At 35.1% G+C, this 25,161-nt stretch overlaps 1 protein-coding gene across 4 annotated transcripts in view; it reads right to left on the bottom strand.

Moving 5' to 3' along the window:
* Positions 1 to 10,086: 10,086 nt before the first annotated feature.
* The window catches only part of Slc17a6 (solute carrier family 17 member 6), a 39,374-nt gene continuing 24,299 nt past the window's right edge, over positions 10,087 to 25,161 (bottom strand). For 2 of the 4 annotated variants that reach the window (XM_048359874.1, XM_048359876.1), the window contains 7 exons: positions 24,780 to 24,866; positions 22,130 to 22,272; positions 18,986 to 19,135; positions 12,966 to 13,098; positions 12,156 to 12,266; positions 11,641 to 11,768; positions 10,087 to 10,540 (listed from right to left, as the gene is read on the bottom strand). In XM_048359874.1, coding sequence (XP_048215831.1) covers positions 10,205 to 10,540; positions 11,641 to 11,768; positions 12,156 to 12,266; positions 12,966 to 13,098; positions 18,986 to 19,135; positions 22,130 to 22,272; positions 24,780 to 24,866 — 1,088 coding nt within the window. In that variant the 3' untranslated portion in view covers positions 10,087 to 10,204. Of the gene's footprint in view, positions 10,541 to 11,640; positions 11,769 to 12,155; positions 12,267 to 12,965; positions 13,099 to 18,985; positions 19,136 to 22,129; positions 22,273 to 24,775; positions 24,867 to 25,161 lie in introns of all 4 variants that reach the window. The other 2 variants (XM_048359875.1, XM_048359877.1) reach the window with 2 other exon arrangements.

Genomic DNA, 25,161 nt, shown 5'->3' with positions numbered 1-25,161 from the left:
TTATCCAGCTTGCATTAAGTTTTCCTTATGTCTGACAACACATAACCCCCTCCCCGCAAAGTGATACTTCACATAGGAAATGATGGTTCCATTTCATGGAGAAAAAAAATTTAAGTAAGTATCATTTCCACATGAGCAATTCTTCTGGGATAAAGGTACTTCTGCTCTATTTTGGCTGATCACTGTATTTTTCCTGTGCCTTTCCAACTAAATGTTCTCCTTCCTTTGCTGAACATGCTTGCTTTCTGCAGAACCTTGTGCTCGGAAGTCCCCAGAGTGACCATCTAAAAATTGTTTTCATAATCCTGAATTCTTTCCATGAAATACCTTTGCTAAGAACTTTAGCTTGTCTTGATGTGTGCTGTGAGCATCTAAAGGAAAAATGAAAGCATCCCATCCCTCTGTGGAGAGTTAGAGTAAAACCTCCCCATACCAATAGGCCAGGTTAAGAGTTCCATCAGGGGCAAAAATTCAGCCAGAACTCTGTGTGCCAAGTAACGTGACCTGTAATGAAGCAGCAGCATCCAGAAAGAAGGATATGCTTTCAGAACTCATCTCATCTTGGATAAGAAAAGATTGCTGCAGGTATTTTGAATGTCAGCACAGGCAGTGGCCTGCAGGTGAATTGGCTTCCCAACACCTCATACAGCAAGGCCTGGTGAGTGACTCTTCGAGGCATGGAAGGCTAAGCGAAGCTCTTCAACAAGAACGCTGGACATGGAGACAGTAGTGGGCTTTCCAGTTTGATTATGAAATGTTTTTCATAGAACTAGTACTTAAGTGGTTTAGAAGAGTTCTGGTTTTGTTTGATTTTCAAGCTAAATGTTCAATCATAACATACTTTACTGATCTCATACTGAGATCCACACAATTACTTATTCTTCTCTCAGGTACTAAGATCACTCTCATACTTACCAAGTAGGGACTCTATCAATTGATTCATGGCTCCAAACATTTTTTTATTTGTTTATTAATTGAACATAAATTTTTTTACAAGGTGTTGTGCAAAAAGGGTACAGTTACATAGTAGGGCAGTGTGTACATTTCTTGTGATATCTTACGTCCTGTTTTTCTATCCCTTGTCTAGGTCAGGTAGACATATATACAATATACAATGTATCAAGAACATATACAGTATTCACAGTCTTGGTCTCTACTGTCTCTCCGTCTCCCTTTGTTAACAGTCATATGTCAGGGAGATCATGCCCCTTTGTTTTCTGTGTTCTAGGCTTGTCTCACTCAACATTATTTGTTCGAGTTCTGACCATTTCCCTGCGAACAACAATATTTCACCATTCCTAATCGCTATGTAGTATTCCATTGTGTATAAGTACCATATTTTTTGGATCCATTCATCTGTGGAGGGGCATCTGGGTTGTTTCCATATTTTGGCTATTGTGAATTGTGCCGCGATAAACATGGAAGTACAAATGTCTTTTTGATATCTTGGGTTTTGCTGTTTAGGATAGATGCCTAGGAGTGATATGGCTGGGTCATAGGGTAGGTCTATATTGAGCTTTTTGAGAAACCTCCATACTGTTCTCCAAAGTGGTTGTACTAATTTGCACTCCCACCAACAATGGAGAAGGGTTCCTCTTTCCCCACAGCCCCTCCAGCATTTGTTGTTTCCTGAGTTCAGAGTATAGGCCATTCTAACTGGGGTGAGGTGGTATCTCAGGGTTGTTTTTATTTGCATTTCCTTTACTAGCAGGGATGTTGAGCATTTCCTCATGTGTTTCTTTGCCATTTTTATATCTTCTCTTGTGAAGTCTCTCTTTAGCTCTTTTGCCCATTTCCTAATAGGTTTATTGGCTCCAAACATTTTTGAGTAGGGCCTTACAATGCCTGGCCAGCCAGGGCTATGATCTTCCCACTTGGGTTTACCCGTGTTGTTGGAGAAGACAGATGTGTACCTCTGTACCCATTCATTGTGCTTCCTCTGTAGTTGGTATAACAGGCACATGACTTAATCAATGGTTGGTTGAGAGGAAATCTGGTCAACTTCTTTTTCCCAGGGTTTGCCTTGAAGCATGAGGCCCTCATCTCCATCAAGGAGTTATGAGTACACTTCTGAGCTGCCAGGCCTGGCTTTAATACATGCTGTTTGCAAATAAATACATTACTTAAAAAGAAAAAAAGTTGTACCTTTTGTAAAGATTAAAGTTGTTATTCTATTGAATCCCTTCCCTGAATTTTCTGAGTGATGTTAAACATTGACTACAGAGGAAATAAAAATCACCAAGTGTAGGGAATCGGACTTCTGAATGATTGGAAATCCAGTCACACAGCCAAGTACACTTGTTTTATGTCCTTGTCTCCAGTGCTCATTTTATTTCTTGCCCTTTGATACAGGACTTCTGCCTTCTGATCCTTGAGGGAATCGACAACGTGTCTTGTCAGACAGACTTCTTGTCAACACAGTGGCATCTTGGCGTCTCTGTGATATCTTCCTCACCATTAGGAATCTGTGCTCATGTTTTCCATTGCTTTTGTTGGCATTGCAGCAAAAGTGATGTTTATGGTGTAAGGAAATTGCATGACCACATTCATTCACAGTTCAAGACAATGCCAGGAAACCAAGGAACATACTGATACAAGCCTAAAAGGGATGGGCAAATTACTCATAATAAAAGAGAGGAAAGGAGAAGCTAACATTAAGAGCAACTGTGTTGTGGTCACAAATTGAATAAAATAATAAAAGCTAAGAGCCTGATAGATCTCTAAGACCAGAGAAAGCCTATTATGTACTACATTGCAATTTCCAAATATTTATGTTGAAATCCTAACCCTTAGTAATGCCAGAGCATGAGTTTTCTCTGGAGAAAGGGTCACTGTAGGTAGGATTTGTTAAAATGAGAGGGGAGGAGAGAAGAGGGGAGGGAAGAAGGAAGAAAGGAAGGAAGGAAGGAAGGAAGGAAGGAAGGAAGGAAGGAAGGAAGAAAGGAAGGAAAGGAAGGAGGGGAAAGAGGGAAGGAAGGAAAGCAGTGAGGAGAAGGAAAGGTAGGAAGAGATGGCAGGAAGGGAACAGGAGAAAGGAAGAACAAAGAAGGAAGAAAGGGGAGAAGATCTATTCAATCAAGAGAAAAAAAAAATCCAGTGAAGAAAATAACAAAGAGAATGAAGACACCATCTGAAATTACCATTAAGATGAATCTATATTCCCTGGTTTGAGTGCATTTCAAATTTTGAGAAAAGACACTAAGCTGGAGATATCTCTAGAACAAATATGCTCCAAAGTGTGAGAGAGAAAGTAAATTCAATATTTGTACTTTCTCATTTCCCTATGTATAACCATTCTATTTGAGACTGGATATTCCAAGAGAAGAAAAGAAATGTATTTTACAGTAAATACTATGTGTAGTTCTTTCTGTACACAGAGAGGTAAGTCTGCTTTGGAATCATTATGAAAGATGTGACTCATGCCTTTCCCCTTATATTTGGGTCATCCACATTATTCTCTGGGTATTGAGTTGTACTGGAAGGAATGTTCATGCCAAACTTTTGTTCTGACATCTAGAAAAAAACCCATAGTCCATCAGCTTTGCCTACCTTGCCTTTTTCAGCAATTGTGCAAAAGTTGCTTTCTTGTCTATCTGTCCCAATTCATGGACAACATTCTGACAGACAGATCTGATGATCTCAGAACCAGCTTAAATTTATTTCAATTATATGATACAGCCTGGACACTAATGTGAACTTTTAGGCATTGAATGACTGGCTTCATAATCCTATTTGGCTTTATATCTGCTTATAAGCACAACTTATACTCCACCATTTGTTTTGTTTTTGCCAAGCATACCATGGTTTTATGTTTATGTGATGTGTTAATGATGTGGAGTCTTCCTCTATGCCTACCCTCCATTTATCAGGTAAAGAAATATTTATTCCACCTTCATGCAGAGCTCAGCATTTTCTTTCTTTTGAATAAATCCAATGTGAAAAATAATGCATACCTCTATAATTTGCTGTGTAAATAAACTATAATCATTCATTCTTCTATCCAGTAAGTATTTATTGGGTTTTTAATCTATGTTAAACATTGTAAATAGCATGTGTAAAAGGTTCCTTCTTTATATAACTAAACTTATCACAGTATGTACAACAGAAAGTTATTGACAACATTAAATGAGTATGTGTGTGTTTCTATTATTATTCCTGAAAACCCCTTTTTTATATCCTTGTTTAAAATAAAATCAAAGGTCTCCTCCAGGAAGCTAAGGAAGAACAGGTGACCAAAGAAGAAAAGGTGAACAGCTATGTGTCCTGTCATATTTCATTAATGTGCTGAACTAACTCATCATGTAAACAATTCTTCAAAGTCTTAGAAATGCAAGGATCTTTTCCAAGGTACATTGGGTAAATAATAATCGAATACATTAGATACCTTACAATATACATTAGGTAAACATGAAACATATTCTCAAATGTGACATAATAAAATGACAGAGTTGTACATACTGTTCGCTCATGGTGGAAACCAAGAATTTCACTCATGAAATGTCACAAAATACAGGAGGAAATGGGGGATGTGTCCAAATTCTGCACCCTTCAAGTGCATGACTCCATTCAGAAGAAGATTTGGTTTGAACATTTTAAGAGAGTGGGTAAAATTAGATCTGCCTTCACCAGTAAATCTGTTTTGACATAGCTGAATGGAAATCTGGTTTTTAGATCCTAAATGAGGCAGGGGAAATTTTTAGATAAGGGAATAAAAATGTCTTCAAATTGCAGCACTAAATAAAGGATCAAATCTCAGTAGCCACTCGTGGTGGTTAAAATTTAAACAGGTAGTTTGAAGATGAAAGGAACAAGTTGAAAATGGAGAATGCACGAAGGTAGAGAGAGGGAAGGCCAGGGAAGGAATATAACAGGGAGAAATGTTCAGAAAAGAGTGAATGCTCTTAGACTTTAAGACTTCCTCCCCTCCTACAAAGATCATACCACGGGAGGCAATTGGTGCTGATTTCTCCCATATCTTCAAATTCCTATAGCACAGAAGTTCTTGAGGAAAGAAGAAGAGTCCTTACCTGAAAAGTTAAAAAAGAAAAGAACTCAAGGAGTATCTTAAAGATAGTGTGCAGGTTGGGAGTTTGGATGGTTAAGAAAAATCTTTTCTGGCATTGTTAGTGACAGCCATAGGTCTCACGGCTTCTTCTCTGGTCCATCTTCCTCTGTAGGCTGCTGGAAGCTGTGCAGGCTCCTTAGAAATAGTGCTTGTCTTCTCACCACTGGGTCCTAGTATCCCGCCTCCTGTGGGTACTTTATAAACCTTATTGTAAAAAAAAAAAATGATTGTGGATGAACAAGCCAGATTAACAAACAGCCCTAGTTCTAAATGTTCTTCATTAGGCTTACTAGAAGAAGAAACATAGAAGGAAAACACAGAGCTCCATGTAATTTCATCTTCAATTGTTGCCTGTGCACTTAGGCATTAGTGCACACCACATTAGGTTCAGAAATGACTCTCACTGAATCCAATTCCTAGTGGTATTCTCTATAGGCAAACTCAGGAACAACAAAAACCTGACAGTTCATCGTTGCTATAGAAGTTGAAGTTGTTCATATCACATCTGGGTCACCAAAAAAAATAAAATAAGTTGAAGTTGTGTATATATATTTCATACCAAGGGCTATACAGCATAAAGAGAGAGGGAAGATAGTACACATGTAAACCAATGGAAGTGTTTGTAACACCACTGGGTATAGTAGCCAAATATTGGAAATAACTAGATTGTTTATAAATGAGGTCTGGGATAAATAGACTACCTAAAAAATAAGTGTTATTCCATGGTTGAGATATTTTCTGAGGAATATATCATTTAGAAAAGCTGTCATTGAGTAAACATTATAAAGTCTTCTTACACACATTGACAAGGCCTAGACCAATCACTTATGTACTGTTGATGATTCAAAAGAGACAATAAACTCAGATATCAAAGCTGCTGGAGTAATATGACATATTATCTAACAGAAAACATGTATTTTTAAAAATCAGTGCCAGTAGTAAACTCTATAGCAATATTAAAAGAACAGTTTTATAAACAGAGTAAACAGTAATGTGTTGGTTCACTATATTATAAAGTGAATATACAAATTGGAGTAACTGTAGTATGTACATAATGTACATGTAATATGAAAGATAGAGTATACTGCAGTTTTACATGACTGGCAGCACAGTAGGTTTTTTTGCCCCAGCTTCACCATCCACTGAGGAGTAATGGTTTCTGTTGACGTGGTTATTCTGTCACTAAGCCAAAGGAAATTTTTAGTTCTTTTATGATCTTCCAGGAACATTGTTATAAATGCAGCCTAACATTACCTGAAAGCTCTTTATATTACATAGGACTATGGTTTGTGCTATGGAATAGAATGACAAACTAAAATAACTTCAAAACAAATAGAGGGACTGGGGATATGGCCTAGTGGCAAGAGTGCTTGCCTCATATACATGAGGCCCTGGGTTCAATTCCCCAGGACCACATACACAGAAAACGGCCAGAAGTGGCGCTGTGGCTCAAGTGGCAGAGTGCTAGCCTTGAGCAAAAAGAAGCTCAGGCCCTGAGTCCAAGCCCCAGGACTGGCCAAAAAAGAAAAAAAAAAAAAAAATAGGTAGTTCACATGCCATATATTGCCATATATGGTTAGGTGGAAGAAATAGAAGGTGCAAAGTTAATTTGAGTATAATTATGAATCTATGTGTAAATTATCTTTGTGTTTTAGTGGAAGAAATTCCAGAACTGTTTGCTTATCTCTAGACAGCAGGATGATTGATTGATTACCTTTATTAGTAGAGCACTGATTTTACCTAATGAAGCTCCCAGTGAAGTAGTAATTTTTAATTAGATGGATAATAAAGGGATTTAGGAGTAAAAGAAACAGAATGTACTTTCTCATGGGGGACACATAGTCTGTATTCTGCTTCACCCTTGCCTACAGAAAATTTAGGAAGTTGGCTGAGAACATGGCTTAGCAGTAGAGTGCTCACCTTGCATGCATGAAGCCCTGGGTTTGATTCCTCAGTACCACATAAACAGAAAAGGCCAGAAGTGGAGCTGTGGCTCAAATGGTAGAGTGCTAGCCTTGAGCAAAAAGGAAGCCAGGGACAGTGCTCAGGCCCTGAGTCTAATTCACAGGACTGGCAAAAAAAAAAAAAAAAAAAACGAAACTTTAGGAAGTTAAAATATAATATATTCTCATAGACCTGGCCTCCTTTTGTAGAAAACAGAGTTGCTAGTAGCAAGATATGGCTTTCATTTTTACAAAGCAGATACAAGAGTTAATGAGGTAATGTATGGGTAAATATATTGAAAACTCTAAAATTATATATATATATGATAATAAAGATTAAGTGAGGAAAATGAAGGATGGAAGGAAGGAGACAAGCAATGTAAATATTGTATGGTTGGGGGATGTTATAGAATTGGGGAAACTGTGCATTCGTCCTGACATTTTTCACTCTATCTTCCTCCTTATGCAGAGGAAAGGAAGGGAAATACATCCCCTCGCTTCCCACAAGACAAAACTCTGTGGCTTATTTTAGTGAGGTATAGGAGTCATGATTTAAACAATAAATAATTACCTAATGAATTACTTTAATAATAACCTGATATGTAACCATCCATCTATTTCTTCTTCATCAAGTCAGTTTCTATATTCAGCTTAATTGTCCTCATCTGTAAGTAAGAAATGTCAGCCAAAAGTCCTTTAAGTAGCACAGTTCCACAAATCTCAGATTCTATATATACTACACATACAAAATATATAGATTATTATATACTAGTTACATATCTCCCTTTCTTCACAAATGTAGAATAAGGACCTTAGGTTAATTTAATCACCTTTATAATGACAAAGTTAGCCTATTGAGTATTCAGTTTACTGGTTATTGGCTTCATTAAGATATTTTAATATAATACCACAGTACCATTTTATCTTGACAAACTCATTTAAAGTCTAAATTTCCCTTTCTTTTTCATGTGTAACCTGAAAATTAGCAGATGTATACTTTGGCGGGTCATTATGAAGCTATATAAGATACTAAACAATGACAAAAAAATATCTTCCAATAACCAACATAGGTTAGGTGTGAATTGAAAGTGATGTCATGGTATTGATCTGAAAACTTCCGGATTGTTTCCCAATGTTCCTCTAAATTCAGCATCAGCTGTGACAATACTGACTGTGAAGATGGAGCTCAACTCAGAAAACTATTGCTTAGCTTAAAATTCTTTTTACAGAACTACATCTCACACAATCTAGAGAATATTATGTGCTTCCATTAAATCCCAAGAGGCTAAAGTGGCTGTCACTCTTGAGCTTAAATTTAGCTTCACTCTAGTAGCCACAAGGTACATTTACATTAAATCCACAAACTAAACAAAAACAAACTAAGCCCAAATTAATGTGTTTTTTAACAAAAGGATAAATAGAGCATTTTATTAACACTTTTTGATGCCACAAAATGACAGTCCACATATTTTTATTCAACACAACAAAGTTATGATCACGTGATATTACTTTGAGACACAAAGCATAAAGTATTTTTTTTTATTTTCTTGAAGTTGAGAAGAATTTGCATTTTTAAAAAAAACAAACTTTATGTTTTATACTTGCAGTAGCAGGGCCTCCAGTCACTACTAGCACAATACAAGGAACAGACCAAATATCCAGAACAGACAGTTAAATACACCTATAATATTTGGTGTTGGCTTGGGAAATGCATTAGTATCTTTTAGAACATTATAAAGAAATCTGATGTTAGCATTTTTTTCAATGAAAATAGTCATTCCAAATACTCAAACAGCTACTACAAGCAAAATGAATTTACTATACACAGAGGAAATTTTATGCATTGCACTTATTGCTTGATACACAAATGTTGCAATTCCTGTTGAGTTATATTAAGAAATGACAAGCAAAATACCTCTTCCTCATCTAAAATTGTGACTCTATGAAAGTAGAAATTGCAGTCCCCTAACCCAACATTAGGTGTATGCTATATTTGGTATTGTGTGAAAATTGTTTATGTTTTTGTGTTAATGGATATGTATAAGATATACAGGTATATAGATATAGACATAGATATAATTTTAATATAATTTACTGTCCTATCTAAGACAAATATCTTTTTATGGGACTTTAAATAATAAAATTTTCTACTTATAATATCTCTATTGTTTTCCCATATTACATAGAGCTCTGTGGCACAATTTTCATATAATATGCAATTGTTAAAGAAGGACTCTAAGTCATTTTTCTATTTCTTTTTGGTGTTAACATTGCATTTTAAGGGCTATATTTTCATAATAAATTCTTTCTTAGATTCTTTATCGTGTATATTTATATATTTTTTCTAATGTAAGTTACAACCAGTACAAAGTTGTAATAAAAATACATTGAAGTCTATTGATTTTTATCATTTCTTTTTGCAAAAATTTCTGTAATATGCTACATGTAAAGTTGAACTTTATTGAAATGTAAAGTGTTTTATACTGTCAGGTAATGAATGGAAGAACATGAAGCATACCCCTCACTTTACAAATTCTCTTTCACAAAAATAAGTGTTTGTGCCCTAGCATTTCATACAAATACTGCAAGATATGCATTTTTGAGGCACACAAAATATCCCAAACTATTTAATTAATTCTAAGAGCTGCTTGGTCAGTACAATTTGCTGGCTGTTAGTGTACCATATGCTTCTTTAATTGAAAGACATCTTAGTTCTCAAACTTACTAAATATTACCAACAGCTAATGTAGCCAATTTGAAATTTTCAGTATCACTTAAACAGGACTTCTGCATGATATCTTGCAATACAGTGTAACAAATATATAAGTGCATTTTGCATGATCAAGTAGCTTTGGCTTCCTAACTTCTGTAGGATGAGATATGCCAACTGTTGTAGTTGTGCTTTATTAAATGATAATGAGTTTTAGTTCATGAATCCAATGAAAAACTATTTGTTTCTACACTGATGCCTTAAATCACAAACGGAAGAATGATGGCCTGAATGGAAAAGATGAACTTCACAACTTCTACAGATTGCACTTGATGGTAATTTCATGGGTTTGTTTGAATTTCATTTTTACAGCAAGACTTGCCTGGTTGATATGTTTACATTGTTTACACCACTCTTTGTTATATTTGTGTGCAATCACAATTAATTTAATCACAATCACTAAAAGTACACCCCGTATTAGATTTGTTATGAATAATCATCTCGTTCTTTATAGGTATATGCATCTTGTACTTCCTCTTGTACAAATTCTTCCTTCTTTTCCCAACCATTGGGCCAACCTCCATTGGCCTGTGTTGTGGCTCCATAAGATTTGGTTGTACCATAATTTATATAATTTTGAGTAATATCTCCTGTTTCTTCATCAAGTTCATCTTCATGGATAAAGCCACACTTTTCTTCGCTTGTTTCCTCAGGATCTGCCCATGGTTGTTTCTCTCCTGAGGCAAATATTGCATAAAAGATCACTCCACCATAGTGAACTAGGGCAGCAATCAAGAAGACATACTGCCACTCCTCACGTGACTGTGGAGACAGAAAATGAACTGTGATAATAGACGCCTCACGATGGTGCCTCACGATGGAAAACTTGTAGCACTTTTTTTTTTTTTTTGGTGAAATGCTATGTTTGGGGATAGCCAAGACCTAATTATATAAAGCCATTGCTCTTCCAGAATCTTTATGCAAAATTATTTATTATTTAATACACTATGCTACTGGTAAAATAAACTTTCATGCACATCTATATCTTGCTGGTTATGTAGATACCAATAATTCCTTTCCATTTCCAGTGATTTATCTTTTTACTTATAAGAATTGCAAATTCTTCCTTTGTAGCTGAGACTGGTCTGGAACTAAAGATCCTCCAGTCCATCTCCCTATACCTGGTTTTGCCATTGGATTATCTTTTTTTTTTTAGGGTAATTGAATATTTTATTACATTACATGGAAGCTTCCAAGCCACCTTTACATATGGTTTTTTTTTTCCCCTTTATACTCTTTATACACTTGTGTTGGCAGGAAGAGGCCAAATTAGCGGTATTGTTTTGAGACAAACTTCCAGGCTTTGAGACTTTCCTGAGGCTTACATTTTACTTGCAAACTAAAAGAGAAGCTGGCAACAAGGAATCAGGATTTACCCTTTTGCTAACATATTGTTTCTCTCTGAAGTGTATATTACATTAACTTTTATTCTCACTTATTTCCTTTATTTCTTTCTGTTTAATCATAATTTTGATCCTCTATATATACATGAAAGGACAAATTGCTGACAATAATATTTGCCTATGGACAACTGGAAATTAGTATAAATTGGGGTTTGCAAATAAAGCTGGGCAAACTTCTTGTCTATTTTAATAACTACGAGGGAAAGTTCTTTTCTTTGTCACACATAGATAATATGAATAATAGGATATACATAGCCCTACTCTGAAAAATAAGTAAGTGTTGAGAAACATCTTGCTTATAGATTAGGGAAAGGGGACTATCTCAGATCCTAGAGAAATAGTTTATTCTAGGCCACAACTATCTTTCTTACTTAGAAGAAACAAGGAGAATACAATAACTCTTTCCCAGCCATGACAGAGAATCGTCGATGACGGAATTCCTATCTTCTTCTATCTTACCTTGTTCTTTGTCATCGCACCAACAATGATAGGGCAAACCATCCCTGACAATGTGCCAACGCCGTTAGAAATGCCCATTAAGATACTAGCATATCTTGGAGCAATATCCAAGTGGTTCACATTAAAGCCTGAAATACACATACAAGCTTTTACTAAAGGAATCATAAAACTCTATGATATAAAAAGCATCACCACACAACTCCTTAAAAGATACTGGGCATATAACATGTGTTCAACAGCTGCTTGTTCATCATTTAGCTAAAAGATATAATGGGAATGGAATGAGGTATGTTTTGTCATCCAATACTTAATATGAGATGTTCACCTCACAGCGTGAAAAGGTTCTCTTCACAAGCAATAAGCAGTAACAGAGGGAAAACACAGTAAATAGGGGGTAAATGAATAGTAACAAATCTAAATGTTTTGATTGTCTATAAGATTACATATATACATATTGATCATATTACTTATATGACCAAGATCATAATAACAAATGCATAAAATATATATCTTACCAGATATGGCAAATCCACTAAATCCCACTGCAAGTACCAAAAATGAGATGGCTACACCCCTAGTATGAGAATAGCCAACAACCAGAAGCAATGTGGCTTCCATTCCAAAACCTTTGGAAATAAACACATGGAAACATTTTAGGAATTTGTATAATTTAGACAGTGAGACCAAACTGCTATACATGCCCATACCATTTGATTTAGTTACATAGGTAGAGGAACTGGGAGCTTTTGATAGCACATTTATGTAAGTCCACAGTGTTTACTTTTATTTTAATAATCATGACATAATTTATTGCTATTTTGATGTTTGTTTTAAGATTTTAGATGAGCCAAGGTTAAACTTGATTATAAAATGCAGTAGGATTATGAAGAAATGAAACATTTGAAGAATCAAAAAATATGAAACCTGCAAATATAAATAACAAGCAGTATAATTAAGGAAGACATTGTAATTTATGAAATAAAGATATAAAGTATTATAAAAAAAACTTTTAGTTCAGAAAATGTACATCAAAATAATAATAATAATTGTAAAAATGTCAGAGGTTATTGAGGCCTTCATGTGTTTAATATTTTAACTTTCAGACAATCTAAAAATCAATGGTCATAAAGGTTAAATTGGTTAAAACATAAAATAACATTATTATTCAATGATGAAAGAGTTATGAAAAATTGAACGTGGGAAAATGGTTTGACACAAATTTAGCTGCAAATAAGTAGTCTGATGCAGTTAAAAGCATCACTCACTCAGGTAGATGAAAAGTTAGTGGCCTAAATGCATGTCTTTGCTGCGATGTATCCACTTACCACCACAATTCATGATCTTTCTCACTGTAGTAGTTGAAAGGATTTGCTTGCTTCTGAGATAATCTGCAATTTGTCCCCCAATAGGCACAATGATTGTCATGACTAAGTGTGGCACAGCAGAAAGCATGCCGACCTGACAAAGAAAAAGAAGAAGGGGGGAAACGTATGTGAACATACATTTGAGCAGCTCAATGGGGCTGGTTTTCTCAATCCATCAACTGTTTATGTGTAAAAAAAGCAATGTGGTGAATACAAATGACTACTTATTCCTAGAATGAACACTGACTTCTGCAGAATAAACAATGAAACTTAAGGAAATTTAAACTATTTTTTTATTTTATTGAAAAAAATATTGGTAGGACTCAGTAAGTTTTGAATTCATGAATAAACTCTCCTGCACCTTGTGATTCACTCTTGTTTGTCTACTTTATGTTCTTAAATGTGCTTGCTGAAATTTATCCTCAACGTGAGGCAAGAATAGAAGGAAAAGAAACAAAAAGGACAAATGAATTTTACATACCTTGAAAAGATTATAAAGTTTGTTTTTAATGTATAAGGTTTAAATTGAATGTGCATTGTATAAATGCACATATATGTACAATGTGTGTATATATGCATTTATACACACATATACACACTTTCATAACATATATTTATTTCAACAAAATAAAAGCCCAGGTAATTCAAGTCAGTTCTCCAATTTACGACATTTTTCTGTCAGGATCAATATGTGGTCACATGGCTATAAGGTGGTATGTAGTTTCTCAACTAATTTCATAGTAATTAAAATAATCTGAAACCTAATCCCAAAGCATCAAAACATTTTTAACCATTAATTATGGACAAGACAGCCTTTACTAAGTATTCTAAGGATACAAAGTACAAATAAAATGTAAGTAGGGTATTACCACATATATCCAGTGTAAACGTACAGGAAATGTTTATAGGTATACTATCTTTAAGTATATGGATCGAAACCTGTAATCCTAGCTACTCAGGAGGCAGAGGCAGAGCCAGCCCAGTCAGGAAAAATCTGTGAGACTTTCATCTCCAAGTAACCACAGAAAAAGCCAGAAGTGCTACTATGGCTCAAGTGGTATAGCTCTAGCCTTGAGCAAAATGAGTTGAAGGGACAATGCCCAGGCCCAGAGTTCAAGTTTGAGGATCAGACAAAAAAAAAGAGGAAAAAAAGGAAAGAAAGCATGAATGAATGTGGATACATATTGGATGTTTACTATTTGTGCTTAAATACATCTTTCCAATTAGATTGATGACGTTGTAAGGCAAAGATTACTTTTCATTTTACAGTGATGTAGATTGCAGTATAATAGTCATGACTTGGATTGTTGATGACTAATTGAAATACTGAATGACTAAGTAAATGCTCAGGCTTTTTAGCTATCTCTTCCACACAGAGTGGTACTTTTAAGTTTTATTAGTAAATGAAGAAAATGAGACTTAGGGTTAGCTTTTGCCAGGGACAAGATTTAAGCCAATTCTGAGTATAAAGACTGAGTTCTTAACTCATTTGATTAGGATAAGTGCTAAGAAAGTAAAACAATAAAATAAGACAAGGTGTGTAAATGTGTTTGGTTTAGCTGAAAGTTGGACATTTAGTAAGGACTCGACAAATATGAGGTAAAAAGACATCAAATATAAAATCAGTTTCTGTGTGAACAAGAGTAGCTTTATAACCAATAAAAATAATCTCCAATAACAGAAAAAGACATCAAATCAACCAATATTAGGTAAATATTTCTTTTGAAATATCATCTTGAAAAAAAAGACAGTGGTTTTCTTCTTTTTCCAGTAGTATGTAAAATACATTTTTAAAGATATTTAAACTGTGCCTCAGTGGCTCATGTTTATTATCCTTCTTAGGAAGCTGATATCTGAGGACCTCAGTTGGAAGACAGCCAGGGCAGGTAAATTCAAGACTGTTATCTCCAATTAATTAGTAAGAAGCTAGAAGTGGAGGTGTGGCTCAAGTGGTAGAGCCTTGAATGAAAAAAACCAAGCAAGAATGCGAGTCCTGAGTTCAAGCCTCACTACTATCATCTACACATGCTTTTTGAGGTGGTTTTATTTATTTATTTATTTATTTTGGCCAGTCCTGGGCTTCCTGGGCAATGGCCCTGAGCTTCTTTTGCTTAACACTATAACTCTACCACCTGAGCCACAGCACCACTACCAGCTTGTTCTGTTTATGTGGTACTGAGGAAGCAAACCCTGGCTCTTATTCTTCATGCATGTTAGGCAAGCATTTTACTACTAAGCCACACTCCTAGCCCCAAACCATGCTATTTATATTCAATATGGCAGCCAAAAAGCTTGAAAGTGGGTATATTTCCTAAACCTACATGGACTGTCTCAATTTTGAAACATCTTCCAAAAGAAACCTTTTTAGGGCAGCATTGGGCTTTGAACCCCGTCTTCACAACTGCCAGGCCAGGTACTCTGCTACATGTATCTGCCTCTTCCCTATCCATTTTCACTTGGTTATTTTTACATTGGGCCCCCCTTTGCCATGAGCCAAAATTGGACCATTATCCTTCTACCTTTATCCCCTATCTATCCCAGTAGCTAGAATTACAGACATAGTCACTGAGCAATTTCCATCTTCCACGTAATAAGTGAAAAATTCTTCACTTAATTATCCTCCATTTATTATGTATTCATATGAGTAAACAAGGTGAAACATTTACCACTGGTTAGCATTTACATGTACGCAAAATCATAGTTTCTTAATATGTGGATATAGTCTGTATATAATCTCGGCAAGCCCAGAGAAGTTTTCAAACTTCATGAAAATGGTTTTAAATGTCACCTCAAACTCGATAACTTATCATAAGCAGTCAGTTGCCAGATGATCAGAGTGCATTACTGATGATAATCACACAAGTTTGTTCATTCTTTTAAGGTTTTGTGAGAATAAGCTAATTTTTTGGAATCTATAATTGAGTCAGCATAAAAATTACAGAATCTTAGACATTGGTCCCACTTCTATGTTTCTTAGGGTCAAAATTCAGATTACATCTCTCTGCAGTTGATATGTTTTCCCAAATTGGAAATCTACCCGGAAGCAATGAGCAGCCAGTCACTCAATCAGTGATCTCTCCCCTGTATATAACGTTTTAAAAAAACATTTCTATATATACTGTGATATTTTCTGTATTCAGACCTTTAAAAGTGTTCATTAATGCTTGCATTTGCCTTCCTCCATAAATTCATTCTCAAGTGGATAAAAAAAAGTTTTCATATGATACAGACAGATGTAATATACATATACAAAGATGTGTGTATGTTAATATATACTAATATGTTATGTTCTACATATTAGTATATAGTAACATTCTATACATTATATTCTATTTTACACATACTATACACATTATGTATAACATATTAGTATATATTACTATATACACAATTCACTAGTATAGCTAGCTTATGTGTAATACATATTCATGGTGAAATATCATGTAATATTCATAGGATAACTAACTCATAGTCATGTATGGGTGTTGTATATCACATTTTATTTTTTACCACATTTTAGAGTTGTATGTATATACCAATACTTCACTGTGGAGCTTAAATTCAAAGCCACATCAACTTAGATGCAGAGCCCAGAAACTTAATCCTCCAGTTCCACCTCTATACATATTTCAGGTGAATTTGATTATTTTTGTTTAGTGTAATGAAAATCTTGCTGGGCACTGGTGGCTCATTGTTGTAATTCTAGCTACTCAGGAGACTGAGATATGAGGATTGTGGTTCAATGCCAGCTGGGGTAGAAATATATATGAGACTCTTATCTCTAATTAATCACACATACACACAAGCCAGAAACAGTGCTGTGGTAGGTGCTAGAGCACTATCATTTAGCAAAAGCAGCTTAGGTACAGTGCCCAGGCCTTGAGTTCAAGCCCCAGAACCAGTATAAAATGAATTAATTAATTTAAAAATCAAATTCTTAAGACAAACTTCTTTGTGTAGAATGTATCCACAATATTAATTTAAAAATACAATAGGTGAAACAAATAACAAATGTGTAGTATATGTTTAGGGTCATTTCTGGTGTGTGTGTGTGTGTGTGTGTGTGTGTGTGTGTGTGTGTGTGTGTGTGTGTGTGTGACTAATTAGAGTTGAGAGCCTCACATTTCTACCCAGGCTGGCGTGGAACCAGAATCATATCTCCGCCTCCTGAGTAGCTAGAATTACAACAATGAGCCACCGGTGCCCAGCAAGATTTTCATTATACACACCAAACTGTAATCAGATTTACTGGATATGTATAGAGGAGGAAATGGAGATTAAGCTTCTGGTCTCTGCATCTAACTTGATGTGGCTTTGGATTTAAGCTTCACAGTGAAGTATTGGCATATACATACAAATATAAAATGTGTGTATACAACACACATTCATATATGGATTAGTTATCCTATGAAGTTTAAATAAAATTTCACCACAAATATGAACCCATTACCTTACATATGTAATTGTAACCCCTCTGTCTATCACCTTGACAATTAAATTAAATTTTAAAGTATCATTTATTTCTTAAAGCATGTTCAATTAATTGGGGATATAGGGCCAGTTGTATGAACATCAGTCATTCCTTCACTCCCCCACCATGAGACCTCACTTTATTAATAACTTCTCAGTGTCATATTTGTCCTAGATTATGAAAATGGACTCACACCTCCAGCATCCTTTGCAGAGAAGTGTAACACCTCTCAGAGCTCCAAAGGCTACCCTGCGATGTTTGATCTGCTTCAGAAAGAGGAACCCTGTCGAAAGCAGCCATTCTTCCCAGGGATAGGTACCACAGTTTCCTTAGAAACGGGGATTACAAAAGAGCTCTTAGAATAGCTACTCCTAAACTCAAGTTTGCTTCAGTTCCAAGCTTCACATAGTCTTTTAAGCAGGGACATAATATGAATAGCAAGAGCCCAGCTGGACTTATGTAAGGACACGAAGAGAAATGGCAAGACCAGTGCCAGTGTAAACCAGTGCATTCAGGGCTCAACAAAGGGGTTGGCACAGAAATGGCATTTAGTAAATCTTGATAAATGGTTGAATGGATATATGATTTACCTGAATTTGAATGGCCTAGTAAAGAGAATTAACAACAAAATCAAATGATCACGGCCTCAATGATGTCATTTGCAAGTGTGATTTTAGGTACATTTAAATAACTAGATAGAATAAAAATGCATCAGAAAAATAAAAATGATTGTTTCCCACCTAGCCAATCAAAGAAGCTAGTCTGTGAAAATGAGCAGACTTACAATCTCCTAAAGTCATATTCAAAGTTCATTTATCCTCACAAAAAATTTCAAGATAATTTTATTTCTTAAGTGTCTAGGGTACTCAACGTGTTGTTATATAACTGGTAATTGCGTGTTTTGTCTCAATCAATGAGCTGAATATATTATATTCAACAAATTTTGCTAAAATACAAACTGAGTAAAAAGAATATAAGAATATTTCTGATTTTTTTGGCCAAACTTACATCTATTAATGGAACAGGCCTCTAAGAACACTGAAGAAAAGTTAGATTGATAATTACCAATGATTGAAAATTATAGGTACATTTTCCTATGTATAATTTCATTCAAATAGTATATCTTCCCAACGTATGATACTGTAACCTCTCTGTACGTCAGTTTGATAATAAAAATTTGATAAAAAAAAAATAGTATATCTTCTTATTATGTTTGCTCTATTCTGAGACTTAAATGAAATAACATTGATTTAAAGGGAAGAGCTGCATTGCTGCTCACAATTAAGATGAAAGTTCCAGAAAGGGAAAGACTAGATTTGTTTTGCTGGATTCCCAGCACTAGAGAGAAATTCATATGAGTAGTAGAATAGTCAGGACAGTCAGACAACCTAGCCTCTTTCCCAGCAGATAATTGTTCAGTAAAGAAATGAAGGTTGGAATATAAACCAAACTTAATACCTACTTACATACAAAAATGATCAAGCATTTAAACAAGCCAATTGTTACATACCTTGCTGATTTCAAATCCAAACACTTCCTCAAAATATGCTGGCTGACTAATGAGCAGCAGATAGAAAGTCCAGCTCCTGCAGAAGTTGGCAACAATGATTGCGTAGACTGGCATAGATGTGAAAAATTTCCTCCATGGAGTCTTGAATTTCTGAAATCCCCAAAAGAGAATATTTTGACTACTTTTGACCCTAGCTATCTGAAAAAGTATTGAAAAAGTGAAAAATAAGAGATCAACCCCTTTTCCCAATTAAATTGTTGTAGCTTTCAGAATTATGCAGAAGTTTGGGTTTATGGAGTGTCAATTTCCAAAAGCATAGATTCTGGTTTCTAAGCACTTTTCATGCGTTTCAGCTAAATCATCGCTGTCAAATCAGCAGTCTGGCATGGTCCCAAATATTTTCATTTAAATGTTGTAAATATATTTCAGATGAAGAGAACAGAAAAAAATGAGGAATGTGGGATTCAGGATTCTCTCTTAAGTCATTTATGCCACTACATATTATTATGTCCTCTGAATAGTTAATGTCATCAATGTTCTGTGACTCGGGTGCAGAACCTGAAAAAGTAACATGACACACAGCTGGGTGTCCCATCCAGCATGCCCTAGCACATGGCAACCAGTTGTTTATGATATTTGAGACATTAAAATTACTAAGCTGTGTATTATTGGTTTAAGTAAGTAGCTGTATAAAGCAATAAGTTATAGAAAAATGTAAAGTTGCAAATTATGCTGTTTTATCAGTGTATTTGTTTCACTATGCCAAGCTTATTCTTTATGCCTAAAATCCATGACAATGGATTGCAATAGTGTGAAAAAAATGTTTTTAAAATTTCTTACTAATCCTTACGAAAATAAGTAAGTTAGCCACTATCCTTAACTACACTATCCTTAACTAAGATGGTATATAATCAATTATAGGTTAAGATTTCAGCATTTAAAATATTAAACTTTTTATGAATTTGACTACTGAAATAAAATCAAATCTTTATATTGGTTTTTAATACGTTGTCATATTTGAGAAGCAGTCATACCTATCACAACATTTGACATGTTGTCTAATATCCACTCTCAACATTAGAAAAATAGGTTTGAAACAACTGCATAGCACACTTATAATCGGACCAGAAAACTTTATTTGGAACTTTATTTGGAAAATAGTTTTTTTGTTGTTGTTCTTTTAATGGAGACCGTCTTTTAGCTAAAAATTGTAGCTAAATTCAAAGCTAACCAAAGACTAGCCTGTATTTAGATTCTGCTCACAGCCTCGGCAGGTAGGGGGCGCCAATGCACATTGTAAGCCCATGCCCAACCCTTCCACTCCTGCATCACCACCTGTTTCTGGAGAAGCCAATCTGACAAATTATCAGGCCACTCTAAGTGGTCTTCCTTCTGCAGGAAGGGTGTTATAATGCTAACCTATCAAGTTCATGGAACTAAATCGTAGGAACTTTTTTTTAACCATGGAAATTTCACTTCAGGATGATATTTCATAGGAAATTTCTTATTCATTAAAGGCTCAGATATGCTTAGCAACCAAAGCTGCCAGTCTTTTTACCTAGGATAAAATGCCAAAGACAAGAAGTGTTCTCTGAAAATTACTTAAAGACACAGACCAGATAGGAAGCATGCTTAGAATGGAGAAAACAGTATTTAAAAGAGAGGAGGGGAGCTGGGAATATGGCCTAGTGGCAACAGTGCTTGCCTCATATACATGAAGCCCTACACCACATCTATAGAAAACAGCCAGAAGTGGCACTGTCTGTAGCTCAAGTGGCAGAGTGCTAGCCTTAAGCAAAAGGAAACCAGGGACACCGCTCAGGCCCTGAGTTCAAGGCCCAGGACTGGCAAAAAAAAAAAAAAAAATTTAAAGGGGCTGGGGATATGGCCTAGTGGCAAGAGTGCTTGCCTCCTATACATGAGGCCCTGGGTTCAATTCCCCAGCACCACATAAACAGAAAACGAAGCGGCGCTGTGGCTCAAGTGGCAGAGTGCTAGCCTTGAGCAAAAAGAAGCCAGGGACAGTGCTCATGCCCTGAGTCCAAGCCCCAGGACTGGCCAAAAAAAGAGAGAGAGAGAGAGAGAGAGAGAGAGAGAGAGAGAGAGAGAGAGGAGGGAGGAGAGGGAAAAAGGAGAAAGAGCTCTTTCAGTGTAAAAAAATTGTTGGCTGTGACTGAGAGATGCTCAATTTATTTGTCACACTTTTTATGCAAACTAGCTTTTTCCTCTTTATTTTTTGCAGTATCTGATAGCTATCTGTTAAATTCTATGTATTGATGACACATGAAATGAAAAGTTTGAATTATGGAACTGCATTTTCAGTGCAGACAAATCCAAAGAAATCAAGTAATTACAAGAAGCTTCAGAAAATTATCTTTTAATACTTGACATTCATAATAAGACGCCTTAATGGTATTATTTTATTATGAAAAAGGTAAGTATATGAAAATATTTTCCATGTAATTTCTATTACTGGCATTCTAATGCTTCAGTATTTCCTAGAACATGTACAATATAAATGCACATATGTAAAATCTACATTTTGAATACTTAAATAAACAAAATTTTCATAACTGGTATTAAATTTTCCAAATTTTAAAATTAAATACTCATTAAAATTGTTTAAATCATGATTATAGTGAACTATTTTAAAGCTCATCTTGCTTGATGGATGGAGTTATATTTCAGGTCCCATGTTAAGATACTTAAGGAAGGCAGGCACTGGTCGCCCACATTTGTAATCCTGGCTATTCAGGAGGCTGAGATAAGAGGATCACAGTCAAAGTCAACCTGGGAAGGAAAGTCAGTGAGACCATGTCAGTGAGACTCTTATTTCCAATTAACCAGCAGAAAACCAGAAATGGCACTGTGGCTCAAAGTGGTAGCACCAGCCTTGAGCAAAATAGCTCAGGGACAGTGTCCAGACAGACCCTGAGTTCAAGCATCACGACAATGAATTAAAAGAAATTACAGATTAGAGGATGTTGGAGTCATCCTTAAATGAGTCAAGGAATGTGGGTGGATCCAAAAGAAATATATGATAGATACCAGATTAGCTTTGTTGCATAAAGACATAAAATAGTTCACCAACAATGATGAGATGGATAATAAGAATGGGAATAAACACCAGAATAAGATTCTTACCTCCATTGCACCTAAAAGATTTGCACTCTCTCCAATACTTTCTTCTATGTATCTACGTTCTTCATCTGTAATAGTGGGGTGCTTTGCAGGGCTCTCATAAGACACCAAAAGCCAAAACATATACCAGACCATTCCAAAACTTCCTGAGAGAAATAATTTAAAAGAAGCAAGTCAAAGAAAGTCAGCACAAACACTTAAGCAGTTACATGCCAAAATACTACCATAATCTCAAAACCAACAAATTCTATATGAGGAGAACTCATATTTGTGTTTGTTCAAATGACTATAAGCCATTGCTTCTTGTCTCTTGTCACCAGAGTTTAAGTTTCCTGAAGGCTGGACCTGTGGCTGTATCTCTTCATTTCTATTAGACAGCACTGTTACTCAAGAATCTTTCAACAAGTTAATAGCAAATGGTGTAGTTTGTAAGTATTTATATGTCCAGCAAACTGTCCCTAAGCAATTCCTATTCCAGGTACTCTGGAAATATAAGAACTGAGATTAAATTCTTGTCCTCAAATAATTTTATGCAGCTGAATCCTTTTCATATTTACCTCCCCTGAATATTTAAACAATCTGCATTTCTGGTGGGAAAAATAGCTCATTGTCATTTCCTGAGTGCACTTACAGACCTAGCAAACAGATTCTTAAACAAAACCCATAAGAATATTTTATCCTAAGTGGAAGTATTAGATGAAAATGGGCTACAAATTTACATGGTAAAATTTTATACTGTTTCATTTTATACTATTTTATTTTCTGTAATCCTATTATCTAATGATTATTCTTTGGGAAAATTAAAGTTATAAAATCCAAGGCCACAAATTGTTTACTCATCCTTTCATCATCTTATTTATTTAGAATTCTCACTATTAAAATATTTTCTTATTTTTCAATATAAATCTGTAAGCACTAATAACAGAAACATGTTGTGATTTTGTTTACTTTCATACTATTCTCATTTTCCCTTGGGTAACAATTTCCCCCTGGGTAAATAATTTTAAATTTAAAAGTATTTTACACTATAATATTTTGTGCTTATTCAAACTCAAGGACATGTTCCTTAATACCATACATAACTGCTGATATATTGTACATTGAACATGGAAGCAAACATAATTTTGTCTAGACAATGTGAAAATTTGTATATTGTAGTATAAACTAAAAATCTCCAATTTCAAATCTTGGCTCCTTAGATATATGACCCAATCAGTAACAGAATCTCTATAAGCCCTCAATATCAAATGGAAAAGCAATTCAACTTTATGAGATTGTGGCAACATTCAAGGAGATAATAATATGTAAGTCATCCAGCATAGTAGGCAGTTCAAATTAAGCACCCAGGACATGAGAATTGATTTAACTCAATAATTATTATATTTCTTAAGTAACTGAAGTAAAGTGTCATATGTCCTCTTATTGTTTTGTGTGCATTATTAGCTTTTTCAGCTTACTCTACTGTTTAAGTTTTATCTGTTAAATTTTCAAACATGAATTAAATGTATAGCCCAATTACAAAGAATAAATTAGAGCAAATTACAGTTAATAAAGAAGCATGGTTTATTGTATGATATTTTCAGATTATCTAATATTTTGATTTTGAATTTTTTGTTCAATTATAAATAGTAAAGAAGATAACTTGAAATATTCATGTGTAAGTTGCTATATTTTTTCACTATAAAGAAATTATTAATGTTTGATAGGTATTTATTACTTCATAGTTTCATTATATCTCCAAGTGTGTAATGAATGAAAGCTCCAGTCAGGGTATTTCATGTATGGCCATACAAACTATTATCACATACTCTTTAAGAAAATGCTTTTAAAGAAAGACTAGGGTACTTGAAGTAGTAAACTTTCAGCCTTTTATTTCCTGTTTAGATATATTGTTTAACTTTTCATTTTAAACACAGAGCATATTTGCTTTAATTCTGGGGAAATGAGGAATAAGATGTGCTCTGAGACAGGCAGTTACTGATATTTCCAAGGAATTAGTTTAGTTTTCTGAATTAATATTGCCTTCTTACATATTTTTACCCCTATTCAATCTGGGAGAAACTGAATCTGGAAATAACCAAGAAACATAGCAAAATAACAATTTTTCCCTCATGATCAAGTTCATAAAATACATTTCATATGTCAATCTCCATAAGCAATGTGATGCATTTTTTTTTTTGTATATTCCAGTCCTGGGGCTTGAACTCAGAGCCTGAGTTCTGTAGCTTAACTTTTTTATTTCCTCAAGGCTAGCACTATACCACTTAAGCCACAGATCCACTTCCAGCTTTTTAATGGTAAATTGGAGATGAGTCACATGGACTTTCCTGCCCTGGCTGGCTTTGAACTGTGATCCTCAAATCTCAACTTCCTTAAAAGTTAGGATTACAGGTATGAGCCACTAGTCCTCACACTAGTGGTTGTTCCAGGCTATCGCTGACTTTTAAAACAAAAAATAACAAATCAGAAAAAAATAATGGACATAGAATATCTTCTCTGCTTCTTCTGAGACCATAAAGAAAATATTCTTGAAGAAAGTAAGTGAGCACACACAGAAATACAGTCAACAATCTATCTCTGAGTATAAGAGAAACCAGTTTCTCTTAACCTACACACATTCCATTTAATGCTGTCCTATAGAAATGTAACATACCATAAACATAAAATACTGAAGACCAGCCAGTGTACTGCACAAGAATACCAGCTAAAGGCATTGCAATCACAGCTCCGGCATAGGAACCTAAAGGAGAAGGGAAGATAGAAGAAAAGGAAGAAAATTAGCTACAAATTCTTGACTTCATCTCATACAATCTGATTGGTTCACATATTTGCACACTCAAATGCAGGCATAGATGCACTCACATTCACATGTATCCCCCTATATTCATGTCTGTATACTGACACAAAAGCACAGGACTACAGAGAAGAAAACACTCATCTACCCTAGACAAAACATTTTAGAACAACAAAAGAACATTGCTAGTTAGCCTGTGTCCTGCACAGACTAAGAATGGCTGGTGACAGAGTAGGTCAAC

Source organism: Perognathus longimembris, chromosome 13 (genome assembly GCF_023159225.1).
Source record: "Perognathus longimembris pacificus isolate PPM17 chromosome 13, ASM2315922v1, whole genome shotgun sequence".
Lineage (NCBI taxonomy): Eukaryota > Metazoa > Chordata > Mammalia > Rodentia > Heteromyidae > Perognathus > Perognathus longimembris.
The sequence above is the reverse complement of the archived record's forward strand: the minus strand, read 5'-3'. Positions and strand labels throughout refer to the sequence as shown.